Here is an 18,105-nt window from a genome sequence, read left to right as displayed (position 1 = left end):
AGTCGCGGATGGAAGAAATCAGTCAAACCTGTTCCAGTTATATTTACATAAGAGCTTTTGTCTGCAGGTCTGTGTACATACAGGCACACCCACGGGCTTTTAAAATAAAGCCAGCTTCCAGCCAACCACTGATAAATCCTTGGCATTGCTGGAAAGCCTAAAATAAATACTCAGTTGGCCTGGTAGACATTAACTATCAGATTAAAAATAAAATATAAAAAAAAAGTTTCATGCCCTGCAGACATACTGTGCAGCCAAATAGATGTGTTAAGCTGTTAAAATAGTAAGTATGTTCCCACATATTAATATGCTTATGGTGTAATGTGACAGTTAAAGGTTGCCATGCAGGCTTGGTAGTTTATATCGCTGTCCTGAGCCCCAAACCTCAAAGCTTAACGTCTTGTCAGGTCAGATTCCTTTGCGAATATTAAAAGTATTTTACAAATGCAACCACCGGAGCCTGGCAGATTGACACCTTTGCTTGCATCTCAGATACTCACTGGCTTTTTCAGGGTTTTGGATAGAGGCTTAATAGTGGAATTAAGAGTTGAAGAGTGCCTGGTAACCATAAGAGCAAACACGGCTGGGTAAACCATGTACAGCAAAAGAGGCTGTGATGTCTGCTTGAGATAATATGCATTATCGCTTTTAGGTGGTCACTTAAACACTTGAAGTGGGCTGTCTTAAAATTTACGATGCTCCGTGGCTGCACTTTGTGTCGTTTTTGAAGCAGCCTTACTCAGTGCACCAGGCAGCGGGAACTTCCTGTTGAGACATCAGCCCAATTATAGCAACACCACATCCGGTCTTACAGCATAGGTTAAACGTTGCCAGATGACAGAATAAAGCCTTTTACCCTACAAAGGTGACCTTACAGGATGGGTGCTGTCGCTTTACTGGAAGAACTCACAGGAAGTCTCTTACTTATCTTTACAGTTAATGATGCTGGCCTTTAGCTGTAAGGACTTACAGTAAGGACATCAGATCAGGAACTGAAAATCTGGAAAGGGAAGAAGAAAAGCAGAGGAAAGAATGTCCCCCATGTCCTTACTGATAGTTTTCCTCCACTGTATAAAGAGTCGGCACACTAATTATTATAAATCAGACAAAAACTTTGAAATATTGGTATATTTATCTCGTGCATTTAAACAACAAGATTAGTGCTTTTTTCCTTGAACAGACTCGAGCCAGGGTCAGATTTTCCTGGACGTTATGAATCTCTGTCATGTTTCCACCCGGTCCGCAGTTTCTGTATTGGCACCAAAACGTGCCAATACAAAGTGCATGTTAGCAGCGGTGGTGTGTACGGTGGACCCGGCTGACACGCGGCACAATGAGAGTTGTTTTATTGCTCTTTTATGAACACAATCGCTGTGTCATCTGATATATTGAGTCACAACTGCATCCGTGGACGGTTCTCTGATGCAAAGCCAAGTTGAGAGCAGTTCACTTCATGCCGTCCTCCCTTCCAGACTGCGGTGACCAATATTAGAGCGCCGCCTCAGAGCGCTTGGTTAACCGGACTGGAATCTGTAATAACACGACTGTGCATCATCATCTTTAGGGAAGCTCTGGCCAGGGGGAAGGCTGTCAGAGATTTATTGCTACCAGTTGTCTAACTTCTGTCTGGCTCTCCTCTCCTTCCCCTACTATTCCCCACACTCTCTGTCTTTGTCCTCTCTCTCTCTCTCTCTCTCTGTGTGTCGCTCGTTTCCCCTTCTACTTCCAACTCACTCCAAAAAAAATCCCCTTGATGTGTCTACCTCTCTGCCTCTGTGCTGCATCCACTTACATCCACTTACGCTGTGGTTGGGTAAAGAATGCCGAGACAGGCCGAGTCACCAATGGCAGGCAGCGCTGTCTGGCATCATGAGCTTATAAGGAGTTTATTTACCACCGCTGGGTCCCATTTGTTGGTCCTCAGATGGAAACTATTCACGGCTGGCCGGGTGCAACGAGGTTGAATCTGACTAGGAGTAAAGCGCTGTGTGCAGCAGGTTATCCTGTGTACTTGTGTACTGTACTGGTTTCCATGCACAGCCGTTTGAACGAATGTCTGAGAAGAAATAAATAACTGGTGGTTTCTAAGGTGGCTTCACATTGCTTCTGGCAATCTGCACTGTTAATCGTTTCAAATCTTCATAGGAAATACAATATAATTCAAAGAGAGTCAGAGTAAACACAAAATTCTGTTTTTTTAAATGCTATTTTTATTTATTTCAGAGGGAAAAACTTATCTAACACCTACTGGACCTGTGTGAAAAAGTTACTACCCCCCGAAATGACTCAACCAATTAACCAAGAGCAGACACACCCAGGCTTGATTATTGCCCGCCCTGCTGAATCTTATTATGAATGTGAAGAGGGTCTCAACCAGTAGCTCACTACACCACGATCAAAACAAACTCCAGAGGAGATGAGCGGGAAAAAGGCTGTTGTGCCTCATCAGTCTGGAAAAGGTCACCAAGCTGTTTTTAAGGCTGTGGGACTTCGCCAAACCACCGTGAGAGCCATTATCTCCAAATGGGGGAAATTTGGAGCTGTGGTTAATTTTCCCAGGAGTGGCCGGCCCACCAAAATTCCTCCAAGGGCACAGCCGCTACTCATCCAGGAAGTCACAAAAACACCCGGGATAAGGTCTAAAGAACTGCGGGCCTCTCTAGCCACAGGTCAGCGCTCACGGTTCGACAATAAGAAAGACAATGAGCGAAAATGGAATTCTTGAGTGAGATGCCAGTGTTGGGACCAATTACTCACAAAACTAATAAGTTACAATTACTAATTACTTCTGTAAAAAAAGTAATTTTGATTACTACTCAATTACCGCTGCAGAAGAGTAATTCAATTACTGGGGAAAGTAATTTTTATGATTACTTTTTCTCTTTTCTTAAATCCTCTTATTAATGCACATATTTTTGCGTTGCTGTTGCAGTGTGGACATTGCTGTCAAATCTCATCTATCATTGTCAGTGTTGGGCACGTTACTTTGAAAAAGTAAGTCATTACAGTTTAAAGTAGTGATGCCAGCTTGTCCAGGTGGGGAATTGAACCCGCGGTCTTCTGTATGGCAGGCAGAGATACTATCCGCTCTGCCATCAGGAAACACATGCACTTCTTGTAATTTGTGCTCAGTCATTCTCCATGCATGTTGATAAGTTACAAAAAACTGCAAAGTCCAACCGGTTTGAAAATTGACACACCGCTTTTTCTCCACAAGACGCACATTTTTTGAATAGGATAATAAAATAATAATAATTATTAGTAGTAAGTAACGGCGCATTTTATTGTCAGTAATGGTAACGGCGTTGTAACAGGGGAAACAGTAATTTCTTTGATTACTCGTTACTGATAAAAGTAACGCCGTTAGTAACGCTGTTTCTTTGTAACGCCGTTACTCCCATTACTGTGAGATGCAAGGTGCAAAACTACTGCTACTTAGGAGAGACGTTAGTGCTTTTCTAAAACTTGCAAAAAAAAAAAAAAAAAGCACACTGATAACCCCCAAGCCTTTTGGGATAATGTTCTGTGGAAAGGCAGGTCAAAAGTGGCACATGGGTCCCGTTTTGTCTGCATCAGGGGAATACAGAATTTCACAAGAAAAACACTGTACAGTCAAACATGGTGTGGGAGAGCCTTTCTTCCCATCACTGAAGGAAGCATGACCTCTGCTCTCTACCAGAAAATCACTCTCTGAGTCCATGATCCGAAATGGGAGCGTAATTGGGTGATTCAGCAGGAACGATGATCCAAACAAAAGCAAAAAAGTCCGCCTCAGAGTGGCTCAAAGGGAACAGGTGAAGTGGCCGAGTCCAAGTCCTACCTTGAAGCCCTCTGAGATGCTGTGGCAGGACCTTAAACGAAGCGCTCACGCTCGGAAAAGCTGCTATTCTGCAAGGAAGGACTGGGCCGAAATTCCCCAGTGAGAGCGTTTGTCTCAGGTTTCAGGAAGCGCTTTGTTGCAGTTGTTGCTTCTGAAGGTGGTTCAACAAGTTATTAAGTACAAAGGGGTAATTACTTATTCACATGGGTGCAAAGGGTGTTGGATAATGTTTTACCTTCAATAAATGAAATGGTCATTTAAAGAACTGTATTTTGTGCTTACTCTGGTCGTCATATTACATTTTGTATTGGGTGAAATCATTGAGTGTGGCAAATATGCAAAATATAGGAAATCAAGAAGGGAACAAATACGTTTTCACAGCTCTGTAAATGAGAAGGCCAATAATAGTTTTAAATGACAGCCTCCTATAATAAAAATGAGAATAATAATGCAGGAAGGAGCTTTCCAAATCCTGTTCCTCACACTTTTGATTAGATGCAGCTTCATGGGCTTTGTTCAGACTGCCAGCCCTAACGCATTATTTTGCATATCCAGATATAAAATCGAAATGTGATTCCAGTTGGATTTCTACAGATGCGTCTCCATCCGGATGCTCTGGACGCTCAAACTGGATTTCCAGCTTTTTGCGTCACTCGCAGCACGACACACAATGATGACGTCAAATCCAGCGCATCAGAAGCAGAATCCATGCAGAGCGACAGCAAGGACGACACAAAGAACAACGGACGCTGCGTCATTACCATAGCAACCCATGCAGATAGGTCCTGCTATGGATTTGCCAGAAAACACTGCATGAAGCTCGAGGTTGCCTGTTCAATGCCTTGCTCATGCAGGCAGGCCAACATCATTGCATATTGGTAAGCTGTTGCAAATGTGTATTTGTCATTGATTTCCGCTGACAGGGTGTGACAAACCCTGTGTGGTTCAGATAAGGATTGAGGTCAGTTCAGGTCACATTCAAACTCATTCAAACTCAAAATCTTTCATCAAGTTGTTTGCCTTGAGAACACGTTCCTGTTTTCTGACAGTTACTGACAGCGTGGCCGCACGACGATGTGACAAGTCCTTTCTGACAGCTTCGTTTTGACAGCTTCTGTTTTAAACTTCTCACATCAGTCCATCTCTGAGCTGACCTCAGCTGCAGCTTCACGCTGACGTGACAGCACGGTGTGACTTTCCTTATTTTCACCGCTCATCACATTAAACTGTTTCTATTTTGAATCAAAGACATGTAACCCACAGTCGCTGAGTCTCACAGACGGCAAACATGGGTGCATGCAAATACCATTAGCTCCCTGCAGTTTATTTACTTTGGTTTCTCTGCTTCAGCTCTTTCCCTGGGCTTCGAGCCAACATCTTGCTCTGAATAGTACCAGTGCCCATGGAACTGAGGCCGTGGGACGGTTTTGTTCTGCATTTTGTTTTTTAAACTATCCCAGGACATTTCTGTTTTAATGAAAAGATGGAAAAGAGGCTGTACATAACACTGGAAGAGCACGGTTCAAGTTCATTTACATTCACAGTTACACTGTAAAAGGGCTTTGCAGGACCACATAACAAGTAAGACAGTCATCATTTTATGAATATCTGATAAGGAAATTAGCCTTTTCACGCCTTAGCACTGACACTCTGCATCTGGCCAGCAGCCAGCAGGAAGAGTTACACAGATCACACCACAGATCAAGGGCCTCTTACTTTATATTGAACAAAGTTATTCACTTGTAGATGAGAGGAGGTTCTTGTATTGAAAATGTTAATCTGTTTGTAGAGATGCACGCTCTGAAATCCTCCAGTGAGGGTTTTCCAATGTGATTTCTGCCTGTCAGTCTCCATTCTCTGAGATTCTTGGTGTTTAATGTTTCTTTAAGTCAAGTTGACATGTCAGCCCCTCGGCCTTGAAGCCTTCAGCTCCCTGAGTCAGACTTGCTCTTTTAAGGCTTTTAGAACACGTTTAAGGTTCAAGTTCAAGCTCTGAAACAGAGGAAGGACGCCTCCAGCCTCTTGTTAATGTCACTGTGTGACACTGATGTCGTGACCCGGGGGTCATAATTTTCTCCTGTTTATGTTTGGGAGGCAGGTAGGAGGCCTGTGCTGGTTGTTTCTTTTAAGAGGTAAGTTACTTTGTCTAATTATAGCTTGTGCTGTTTAATATTTTGGCGGTGCTGTCTCGTCAGGGCTTTTTTCTACCATTTGAAATGTGAATTGATGAATAAATCAATTCTTCTGGATTGCACTTGTCTTGGCGCTGGTCATCCTTGGGAGTGGAGAAAGAGGGGAGTCACTTTTATGCTTTGCTGCAGCTTCCCCGCGGGCCAGGCACAACACTGAGAAATGCATTTTATACGTCGACCTTGCAAACGCAAGCACCACCCCACCCCCGAGACAAGAGCGCTTGGAACTGGAAAACACCGCCACAAAATGTGAATTCGTTTAGTCAAGTATCTCCCGAAAAGACAAACACTGTGCACTCAGCACTTTCACGGTGATAAAGTGTCTAAATTAAGAGAAATTTCAGGGCCGCAGCGTGCACTGGAATCTAAACCAGGACCAAATAAAGAGATAAACATGGAGCCAGAACCGATCATAAATTATTCACAAGCGCCCCCAGTGCAAATAGGCGACGTCGTGCATGCTCCAAATGTAAACAAGCGCCGTTTGAAAGCCGCATTTAGATACCCAGAGATCCTGTGACGTGATGTAAACTGTACGCAGCACACAATAATCTGTGATGTCTTGTACACAAAAGATACAGCAGGAAAAGGGATGAGAGAGGCAAAAAAAAATCACTGTTTATGAGAAACGAGAAAATAGACTGAACAGACCTGGTTACATGCCTTTTATGTAATTCAAGAGGATTCTTTTCTTTTATAATCAAAAGTTGAAGTTGAAATTTAACGAGCTCGTTCGACATGAAACCTTTAAACTGCAAACTGAATCTACTGCGTTTTAGTTACTCGGGGATGGGAGGCTCTTCTCTGCAGCAGCCTCACTTTGTGATTTAGCTGCTATGACAGGAGGGTTTTTTACATATAAATCTACCTTCGGCCAAATTTAAACATTTTCACTGATGCTGCTGTCGGGCCGGGACGCTCACGAGATGAAGGTCAAGTGTTTAGAAGCATTCTTTCTCACAGTGAAGTTGTGATTTTCTCTGTCAGGTCCGTGTGCAGAGTGAAATTAGAAATGGATAAATTCCACACCGGAGTCCCACACCGCAGTTTGCACTTAACCGCCTGGGCGCTAACAGTCACGGCATCTGTGTCTGAAATGTTCTCACGTCGTCGACAGCCAGGCCGAGCTGTGAGCGCCGTCCAGCCTGCCCACAGTGCAGTCGGTGCCGCACCACCTCTCAAACTGCATCCACGCCTATTCCATAAACTAACTCTTGCCCATAAACTAACTCTTGTGCAAATTCCCTCTGTGCAATAATCCATATTCAATACCATACTTATGTGCAATAACCTGTAGTGCAATAACTCCTGTCCATGTTTGCACTTGTACATATATTTTTTCTTTCTTTTTATTCTATATATATTTATATTTATATTCCTTTCTTTATTTTTCTTGACTATTTGCTCTTTTTACTTTACACTTTGAGTGGGAGTTGTTATTGTAACAAAAAGTAATTTCCCCCTGGGGATCAATAAAGTATTCTGATTCTGATTCTGATTCTGAAAATGCAGACATGAACCTGACGTGACTAAACTGGGATTCCCTGCTTAGTTTTACGATTGTTCTCGAGTTGCTCTATTTTTTTTTTTTCCTAGGCCTCTGCTGGAGAAAATTACAGGCGTGGGAGTCAAAGCCAAAAAGAACCAATTCTTCAGCTCCATGCATTGGGATCTGAGTTTAACTCCCCAAAGCAGGGAGGTCAGTTCCATACTGCTGAATCGCTTTCAGGAATGTAGATTTCCCGCACGCGCATGTGAAGCCGGGGTGGGAAACCAGGCCAGGCACAGCCCCACTACTTCCCCTTTAAAACCAACATGCTCACAGCTTGGTGGTAGCCTATATTTTTCTTTGACTATTTATTTATTTTATTTATTTAGCCTTTTTTTTAGCCAGGAAATGTCCCATTGAGATTAAAAATCTCTTTTTCAAGAGAGACCCGGCCAAGACCGGCAGCCGTGCGATCCAGAGCACAAAGTGACTGAAACACAGAACCAACAACTGACAAAGAAACAACACAAACAATACAAAGGCACTTTACACACAAGCCACTTGATAATCACGTTAATAGGAAGTACACTGAATTAAAAACATGAGCAGACTGTTGAATCAACTTCTAAATCCTTCAGCATGGATTTAAAAACATCAAGGGAGACCCGCTCCTCAAGTTTTAAATCATTTTGCAACATATTCCAAGTTGAAGGAGCTGAGTGACTGAAAGCCATTTTACCTTTTTCTGTTCTAACTTATTTTAATTTACATTAAAATAAATGAAAAAATCAGCTTTCTGGACTGTTTCTCTGCTGCTCAGGTCTCTCAGTGAACGGTGAGTAACGGATAAATCAACTGATAAACTTAATGCATTCACTCTAAGAGCAAGTTTTTAATAATCCTTATCATTCGTAACTCAGAATTTGCTCTTCTGGAAACACTTGGAAGCAATTTCTGGGATTGAAGAGCCCTTGAAAAATATTTCATCGATAGTTCAATGTGGGAAAAATAATCTATTAATCGCGATCTGGTGCACAGCGTCATGTTCTGGCCTTACCTGCGCCTGTTGGACAGACTCTCCTCGGTCTCATTGGACACGACGACGTGGGTGGAGCCTCCTTGACTCGCCTCATGCATCACCTCAATCTGGACACACACACACACACACACACACACACACACACACCAGTATGTTAGGGTTAATTTCATATAAATGAGTCCACAAGGCGGTTGAGTGGCCAGCCCTGTGTGCTTCTATTTTCTCACATTTTCCTTGGAGCATCAGTGCCTTGCTCAAGGGCACCTCAACAGTGGCTGCTCAAGACATGGGAATTTAATTACTGAGGGAAGAAGTCACTTATAATTCAGCACAGGTTGGTCTAAGCATGGAAGATCAGAATAGAAAATTAAAAAAAAAAAAAAAAAAAAAAAAAACTTGGTAAAATTTGTGACCCCCAAGTTCACATCGGGGGCACGAGTAGGAGGATGAAACGCGACACCCGCGAGTTGGATTTCCTTTAAAGACCGAGACAAGCTCCGTCTGCCCTCATCAATTATGGAGGGAGGTTTGTACACTGCAGCGACGGGCCGTGTTTGTCTGCAGCACGAAACAACCTCAGGACACACGACCAAGTCACAGACGCCGTAAACCGATTAAAGAGATCAGAGCAAAATCAGAGCAGCAGCAGCGTGCCTGTCAGCCTCCCTGCTGAAGTGCCCTGGAGCAAAACTCTACAGGCTCCAGGTGCTGCTCTGTGGCTGACCTCTGACCTCTGACCTCTGAGCTCCTGAGGGGAGAACATCATTTTCTCCCTCGTGGAAGATCAAATTATCAACTTTCTAACACGCTTCGCTCAATGGAACCTCTAGAAATTGGATCCACATTACTGAGGTGTTTTTTTGTTTGTTTGTTTGTTTATTTGTTTGTCTGTTACATTTCTCCAGTTTCACCACATTGTGAGCATTTTTTACTGAAGCCAGCGGGTAGTAGCCTGAAATAAGAGATTTGAATGAAGACAGTAGCAACAATAGCCAGCTGTTGTGTTCGGGTTTTTTTTTTTTTTTTTTTTTTTTTTTTTTTTCATTTTACTAAAGTGGATTTTTTTTTTCCCTGTTGTATCTGATCAATAACAGATTTAAAGCCATGTTGTTGTTGTGATCTGACAGAATATTATGAATTGGATTTTTTTTCTCCAGTAAATACAGTTAATGTACTTCTGTTGTCTGTTTTCCACATTTCAGAAGGATAATCTTACATTATTGCACGTCTGTTTAATAGATTTAATATTTTGGCTGAAAACACTGAGCCGAATCATTGACTTAAATCACTGAATAAAATTGAATTGTTTAAAAAAAAAAAAAAAAAGTTCTTAAAACCAAATCTTCAGTTACAGAGACAGACAGACATTTCTATCACTGAATAAAATTGAATTGTTTATAAAAAAAAAAAAAAAAAAGTTCTTAAACCAAATCTCCAATTAAAGAGTCATGAATCAAACAGAATCTCACCCCTAACCTTTACGAACCACATCCCGGCGTTCCCTGTTTGACTTCTCAGAAAAACTAATATTAGCTCATTAACGCCGGTGCAAACATCTCGTTTTGACAGGGGGGAAGCTGCTGAGGCGGGAGGAGAGGAGGGATACCTTGATGCCTCCCTTGGCTTTGCGGATGTTCTTCTTCTTGTTGGGATCGGATTCGGCCTGCTGCTTGCCGCTGTTCGTGTTGTCTGATGATCTGCGGGCGAGAGCTGAAACGGAGGAAGAAGAAGAAGAAGAAGAAGAAGAAGAAGAAGAAGAAGAAGAAGAAACGTATATGTGAGGATGTGTTTCAACTCATGCTGAATTTACAAAAGTGCACAAATTCAAAAGCGGCATCACTATTGCAGATTTCAGTCGACCTCATGGCTGATATTTTTGCAGGAGGCCAGGCGAGGAACACAACCAAGTATAAATTTGGCATCGAGTCATTTTTTTTTTTGTTGTTTTTTTTCCACATGCTTGTATTGAAACCACACCACTTTCCTTTTACTATGAATGTGATGACATTTACTTCACTAGATATTTCTACACTGTGCTTTTGCCGGGTGCACTCATTCTATTCAAAGTCAATTCAGTCCGTTCATATTCAAAATGAAGGATCGTAAAGTCTTTCTTTTTTTTCACTTTATCTCGTGGCCACGGTGCATGCAAAAGTTAAAGTTAAAGAATCAAGTAAGTGTGATCCTTTATTTTGAAAAAAAAAAAGTGGCTTCACTGCTGTGCTAGAAGGTCAGGCGCAGCGACTCACGTTGCTGGGATCCGGCGGTTCTGGACGTGTTCTTCAGGGAGGGCCGTTTGGGCGAGGACTCGGGGCGCGGGGCCACGGGCTGCACGGGCCTCGTCTGTTTGGCCGACAGCTTCTTCAGGCTGATGTGCCTCTTCTCGAACATTTCCTGGACGTCCTCCAGCCTCTTCAGCGCCTTCAGGACGCTAGCCTGCAGGCAGAGGGACACCTGTCTGTCTCTTTTTGTCCCAACACAGCATCCGGACAGTGTGTGTGTGTGTGTGTGTGTGTATACACTCACAAAAAGTTAGGGATATTCGGCTTTCGGGTGAAATTTCAGGATGAACCTAAAATGCATTCTAACCTTTACAGGTGAACTTAATGTGACCTTCTGTAAACTTTTGAATGCACATGTCCAACTGTTCAATGTTTCAGTACTTTTTGCACAAGTTGCTGTTCTCTAACAAGGAGTTTAACGGCAAAATTCACATCAGGTGTTTGATGCTCCAGCTCATCGAGGTCGTATCATTAGGGAACGGCTGCTGGAGACTGGGGTACCTCAGATGGAGTGGCCTGCACTTTCTCCAGACCTGAATCCCATAGAAAACCTATGGGATCAGCTGAGTCGCCGTGTAGAGGCTCGGAGCTCTGTACCCCAGAACCTCAATGTCCTGAGGGCCACCCTTCAAGAAGAGTGGGATGCCATGCCTCAGCAGACAATAAATCGACTTGTGAACAGCATGAGACGTCGCTGTCAAGCTGTAATTGATGCTCAAGGGCACATGACAAGTTATTGACACTGACATTTTTTGTTGTGGTATATCCACCACTGTTGTTGGCTTTTGTTTCAAGAAATTGTTTGAGATGAGGAAATCACCAGTGTATGCTTCTACTTAAATGCCCTACTTCCATGATATAATATCACTGTAGTGTGAACTTTTTACATTTTCCATAAATTTCACCCAAAAGCCAAATATCCCTAACTTTTTGTGAGTAGTGTATATGTGTGTGTCATACCTTGACATCCTCTGACAGGACGACCTCATACTGGTTGTGGATGTTCCTGAGTTCAGTCAGCTGATTCTCCTCGGCCGTCTCCAGGAAGCGCTCGATGTCGGCCAGCGCTGACTCCGCCCCTTCCTGTGACTGACACTTGTCGACGGCCTGCGAGGCCAGCAGGTAGACGCCGGACTCGCACCACTGGTTCACCTGCACAGAGCCGAGACAAAAAACATGTCTTCAGGCTGGGACTTTCAGGGTGTAAAAATGCACCTTGTAACGCATTGCACTGAAGGAAGACGTTAGTTTTCCAGCGATTTAACGGCGTATCTTTAATCAAACATCATCTCTGACTTGCTGTTCTCCACGGGGTTCCTGGTGTGAGCCATGTTTAGCAGAGGAAACACTGCGGCGATGCAAATTTGTGGCACATCTCTTGTTCACCGGCCGCAATTTGTGTGGAATATTGTTGCAAAGATTCAAATTTCTGGCTCCGTTGCTGCAGGGACTCTTTGAACAAAATATTTGCATGAGCCGCACACCCTATAAATAGAGCGACCTGCGTGTGAAATGACAAAGTAGGTGAGCGACTGAATTTTTTTTTTTTTTTTTTTTTTGGAACTTGAATGCGATCTCATGCAACAGAGGAGGCAGATTCACAAAGAAGGGTGTTTATCACAGCAGCACAAAGAAATGAAACCACAAACACGACAAAAACCCGCCGTGCGACTAAAGCAAACAGGAAATAAGAGGAAGCCAGCCGCACCCTGATTCACACTCGCATTGAGCTGTGACCCGACTTCACTCTGACTCCTTGATATTGTGAATTTCACATGTATCGGCACTTAGGCAGCTAAAAAATGTGCGACTTGTACATTTTTAGCGTTCCTTTTGAGGGCAACAGGCAAAGAGTCAACACAAATACTGAACATTTCTGCCACAGTGTGACAAGGTCTCTGGTTATGCAGCGATGGCACTATGAGAATTAGTGTCAGTATCGGTATGAAATTCAGGAAAACATGCTTTCCAAAGGAGTTTAAAAAAAAAAAAAGAAGAAAAAACAAATAATAAGCAGTCAGTAGAAAGAAGCGAGTCCATAAAAAAGTGATTAAACCCTCCTGTTATGTTCAAATTTACAAACATCTTTTATGTTTGGGCTCAATTTGACCCCCAGCAGTTTAAGCCTCCACAAAATTATTATAATTAAAATTGTTACCAAAGTTTATGTGTCAGGTACTTTATGTTTCTTTGTTGACGACCTAAATAGCCCTTTAAATAAAACAGAACCCCCACGCCCACTTATACATCCAGTATTCGTATTACGCCACTATGGACAAATATTCAAATCACCATAAAATCTCACTGATTGACCTAAAATTGGAAAGAAATATTAATTTGTGGTGTTTTAATGGCTTTATATTATTTCTAAGTGCAGATTTTTGTTATTTATAACCGATGCATTACAAAGTGTGTACAGGACATTGAAAACATATCATCATGTGAATTTCATGTTTACCCGGTAGTGCCCATTACATTAGGAAAACTCATTAAATATGAAGAAAAAAAATGACGTTAATCATTTATGTAGAGACGTTAAACATTGGCTTGAGTAAAATTGACCCCAAACATAGTAGGAGGGTTAAAAAATGACACAGCAGCTTCAGCTCCTCAGGCGGGTCAAAGTGCAGAGAGAAGAGGGAAAGCTCCACACACAGAAACCCTGCGATGATCAGACTTTAAAATAAAACAGAAAACACACTGATCGCTGCAGAGCGGCTGCAGGACGCCCCCACCTTGTCGATGCCCTGGTGTATCTGCAGGGACTTGGACAGGACGTCCGTCTTCTTCTTGGCCTCGTTGTTGAAGTCGTCGCAGACCCGCCGCAGCTCCACGCATTTGGGCCGGATGGAGTCGACGGCGTAGTGGTTGCTCTGGATCAGCTGGTCGCCGTGCAACGCGTGGAGCTGGGCCTTCTCCAGGGTCGCCTGGGTGAGGAGGAGGTCACAACAGCGTCAGTGATCGAGACACAACAGCAGAAGAGCCGCTGAAAGTTTACTGATTTTTTTTTACATTAATATGCTTTATCATGCAAATTCATCAAAAACAAAACGGAAAGACGAATCAAACTGCTTTTACCATCTTTTGAGGGAAAAGCATGAATCTGTGTTTTTCTCAGGTTTTTTTTTCCTCTGGAGGTTGTCTGGTTTATGATGATCACTGACTGGTGGCTCTGTTTTACCCACCTTTTTTTTTTTTTTTTTTTTTTTTTTTACAGTTTTTCTCAATTGCTAAGACACATTTCTCGAAAGTTGCTCTCCTTTTCTCTAATCTGTGAACACAAAACCCAATTTTCAAGCTACGTTCACAAAACCTCAGACTCCTCGTGCAAAACCAAACTTTCACCTCAAAACAGTTCAATCTGTGCTCAAAACTGAACTATGTTGTCAAATTGTGCCCCGAGTCAATCAAAATTAAAAACACTACTGAGCAGTCACTAAACACAACATAGAAAAATACACAATGCTCAGGACATGAAGCTGTAGAAATAAATGTTTAGTGTTCACTGTAGGCTAAATGCATGTTGCAAAACAAAAAACCTGTGCATTTAGCACTTGTATATAGTAAAAAAAAAAAAAAAAGTACAAAAAACAGAAATCTTGTGCATTTAGCACTTGTATACAGTAAGCCTACGTAAAAATAAAGTACAAAAATATACAAATGAGAAGTGCATTACTCAACCACAGCATCATTTCTCCGTACTGGGTCGACCTCCTCAACCACCTCGACCTCCTCGACCTCCTTGACCTCCTCTCACTCAAACTCCTCCTCTCAGATTTCTGTCCATTGTAGGGCCTCACACAGCAGTGCTCTCTGAACTGGCTTATATATGTTCCCTCACATCATGAGCCACAAGTGTGATCAGTTTTGAGTTGTTGTGTTCAACCAGTGACACCTGTGCTTTACTTGTGTTTGACTTTTGCCACCAGTGCTCACCATTATGCAGCACAGGAGCATCACAATGAAAATGTGTTGGTAAGGTGTGTCTAAACAGGTCAAACGTGCTTATGGTTTTGACAAAAGAGTGACTGATTCAATCAGTGGGTTCAGGCAATGGAGCATTTGGTTCAGACAACAGGGTTTAGTGTTTTAGAAACTGAGAAAAACTGTAAATCTCTTTGTTACTGTGCAGCAACATTCAGGAATCAACACTAAACGACACTGTGTTCCTGTGATGATGGAGCCTAGAAATCATATACTCACAGCCCCAGTTTGAACAGGTTTTTAATCCACAAAGTGCACTTGATCTCAATTTTCAGTGTCACATGATGCATAAGACATGAAAATGCATGCATGGTAAATGGTTGAACATTCACATTTGACATGTAAAGTTGCACTTCCAGGTGTTTACGTTCTATAATAGCTGCCTACTGCTGCCAAACACCACTGATAGAGCATATTTAACATCTTTACCACTAATTTACAATTGACCTTCAGAGGAAAACTGTCCTGTTAATGGCTGTATTTCACCGTATATCTAATTTTGTGACTTTTAAAAATGTCTGTGTGCTGATTCCAAGTATTAACGGTGATAATGTGTGTGTACTGCATCACGATGCCCAGTAAGTAAAGTGTGACCCAATGTTACAGCCAGCCTAATAATTCAAGGTGTTTTTTTAACATCTACACGCCTATATTTTCATAAGGCAGATAACATTTTGTAATAAAACTCTTCAAATATTTATTTTCCCCTGTACCATGTGCGAGCCGTGGGAGGAGCTTCACCAAGGAAGAGAATGTACTGGCTGACCTGTGACTATATGCTGTGTGTGTGTGTGTGTGTGTGTGTGTGTGTGTGTGTGTGTGTGTGTGTGTGTGTGTGTGTGTGTGTGTGTGTGCTCACCTGAGCCTTCTCCTCTAAGACCTTGAGCTCCTTCAGCAGATGTTCTACTCTGGCCACGCAGTCGCCGATGTCTGATAGGCCGGTCAGGCTGTCCGTCAAACCGTCGAGGGACACTTTGACCTGGGCGATCGAGACAGGGAGACACCAGAGAGAGAGAGAGAGAGAGAGAGACAGACAGACAGACAGACAGAGAGAGAGACAGAGAGACAGACAGAGAGAGAGAGAGACACCAGAGAGAGACAGAGAGAGAGAGAGACAGAGAGAGAGACAGAGAGAGAGAGAGAGGAAGATATAAATTACTTTTACTAAAGAGGAAACACTCACACTCCAAGAGTGACAGACAGGCAGACAGACAGGTAGACAGTTAGACAGACAGGAAGAAAGACAGGCAGAGAGAGACAGAAAGGTAGACAGGCAGACAGAAAGACAGACAGACAGACAGACAGACAGACAGACAGACAGACAGACAGGCAGGCAGACACACTGATAGACAGGCAGACACACAGGCAGACAGACAGACAGACACACAGGCAGACAGACAGGCAGACAGCCAGACAGACAGGCAGACAGACAGACAGACAGACAGACAGACAGACAGGCAGGCAGACAGACAGGCAGGCAGGCAGACAGACAGACAGAGACACAGACAGGCAGACAGACAGGCAGACAGACAGACAGACAGACAGGCAGACAGACAGACAGGCAGTCAGACAGACAGACAGACAGACAGACAGGCAGACAGACAGACAGGCAGGCAGACAGACAGACAGACAGGCAGACAGGCAGGCAGACAGGCAGACAGACAGACAGGCAGACAGACAGGCAGTCAGACAGACAGACAGACAGACAGACAGACAGACAGGCAGACAGACAGACAGGCAGACAGACAGGCAGACAGACAGACAGGTAGACAGACAGACAGGCAGTCAGACAGACAGACAGACAGGCAGACAGACAGGCAGACAGACAGACAGACAGACAGACAGACAGGCAGACAGACAGACAGACAGACAGGCAGACAGACAGACAGACAGACAGACAGACAGACAGACAGACAGGCAGACAGACAGGCAGTCAGACAGACAGACAGACAGACAGACAGAGAGACAGACAGACAGACAGACAGACAGACAGGCAGACAGACAGACAGGCAGACAGACAGACAGACAGAGAGACAGACAGACAGACAGACAGGCAGACAGACAGACAGACAGACAGACAGACAGGCAGACAGACAGACAGACAGACAGACAGGCAGACCTCTCTGAAGTCCTGCTCAAAGTGGCGGAGCTGCAGACACTGTTCGAGCTTCAGATGGTGTTTGGACCAGAACTGCTCAAAGGCGTTCTCTGTTTCATCCAGCTGGGCCAGCAGCCTGCGACACACACACACACACACACACACACACACACACACACACACACACACACACACACACACACACGACAGCGACATTGCTCAACAGGTCTGAGGCATAAGGAGAGACTGGCAGCATCATAAGCCAGCAGCCGAGGCTGAAATGGCCACTTTCTGCAGACCAGAGAATAAAAACGCTGATTCAGGCTGCAGAGCGAGCTTCACCTCTCCACCGTGGTCTGGTTCTCCATCTCGTCGGGGTTCAGCCGGTGGCTCTCCGACTTGGCCGCCTGCTCCTTGATACAACCGAGCAAGGTGGTCCCCTGCTTCAGAGCTAGCTTCAGTTCATCCTGGTTTCACGAAAACGGAAACACACACACAGCAATATTCAGAATATCAATTGAATTACAAGCCCTGTAGCCCTCCATGTCAGTGTGTACACATTTATATACCACTTATAACATTTTATTATAGATCCATAATATTTTTTAGTTATAGATCAGTTTATAGCCAAGATCCAAGACCCAGCGCTCCACCTTGAGTTTGTTGTGCTTGTCGGTGTGTGCGACGAGCAGGTCTTTGGTGCACTGGACGTCGTTGGGCAGCTCCGTCTCTGCCAGGTCCGTCCCAAACTTCTGTAGCATCTGTGCTGTGGTTTTCACCGTCATGGCAAAGTTCTCTATGGCCTGGGGGGGGATGGGGGGGGGGGGGGGGGGGGGGGGGACATACACCCTCTTTAACATCTCACACTGAAAATCGGTGCTGCCTTGTTACTTTTGGGGATTTAATGAAGATTGAGATTGAGCGTTATAAGGTGCGGGGAGCACTCTGTGGCACATTCGGAGGCCAAATGGAATCGCAAATAACATCGACAGATAAATGCACTGCAAAAACGCAAAATCTTACCAAGATTATTTGTCTTATTTCAAGTCAAAAACGTCTTATTACTAGTCAAAATATCTCATTACACTTAAAATAAGACATGATCACCTCAGAAGTAAATTGTTTTTAGACAATTTTCACTTGTTTCAAGTGAAAATTCACTTGAAACAAGTGAAAATTTGCTTGTTTCATTGGCAAAATT

The 18,105-nt window shown here is 43.5% G+C and overlaps 1 protein-coding gene across 5 annotated transcripts in view; it reads right to left on the bottom strand.

Annotated features, from left to right (window-relative positions):
* mcf2l2 (MCF.2 cell line derived transforming sequence-like 2) overlaps positions 1–18,105 on the bottom strand; it is a 146,561-nt gene that overhangs the window by 93,826 nt on the left and 34,630 nt on the right. For all 5 annotated transcript variants that reach the window (XM_030050508.1, XM_030050507.1, XM_030050510.1 and 2 more), the window contains exons 7-15: positions 17,558–17,707; positions 17,247–17,371; positions 16,926–17,040; positions 15,666–15,785; positions 13,558–13,749; positions 11,783–11,974; positions 10,790–10,976; positions 10,147–10,250; positions 8,559–8,647 (exon numbers count right to left, since the gene is read on the bottom strand). In XM_030050508.1, the coding sequence (XP_029906368.1) occupies positions 8,559–8,647; positions 10,147–10,250; positions 10,790–10,976; positions 11,783–11,974; positions 13,558–13,749; positions 15,666–15,785; positions 16,926–17,040; positions 17,247–17,371; positions 17,558–17,707 (1,274 nt within the window). The remainder of the gene's footprint in view (positions 1–8,558; positions 8,648–10,146; positions 10,251–10,789; positions 10,977–11,782; positions 11,975–13,557; positions 13,750–15,665; positions 15,786–16,925; positions 17,041–17,246; positions 17,372–17,557; positions 17,708–18,105) is intronic.

Source organism: Myripristis murdjan, chromosome 4, assembly GCF_902150065.1.
Source record: "Myripristis murdjan chromosome 4, fMyrMur1.1, whole genome shotgun sequence".
In the NCBI taxonomy this organism is placed as follows: Eukaryota; Metazoa; Chordata; class Actinopteri; order Holocentriformes; family Holocentridae; genus Myripristis; species Myripristis murdjan.
This window is presented reverse-complemented; position numbering and strand designations above follow the sequence as displayed.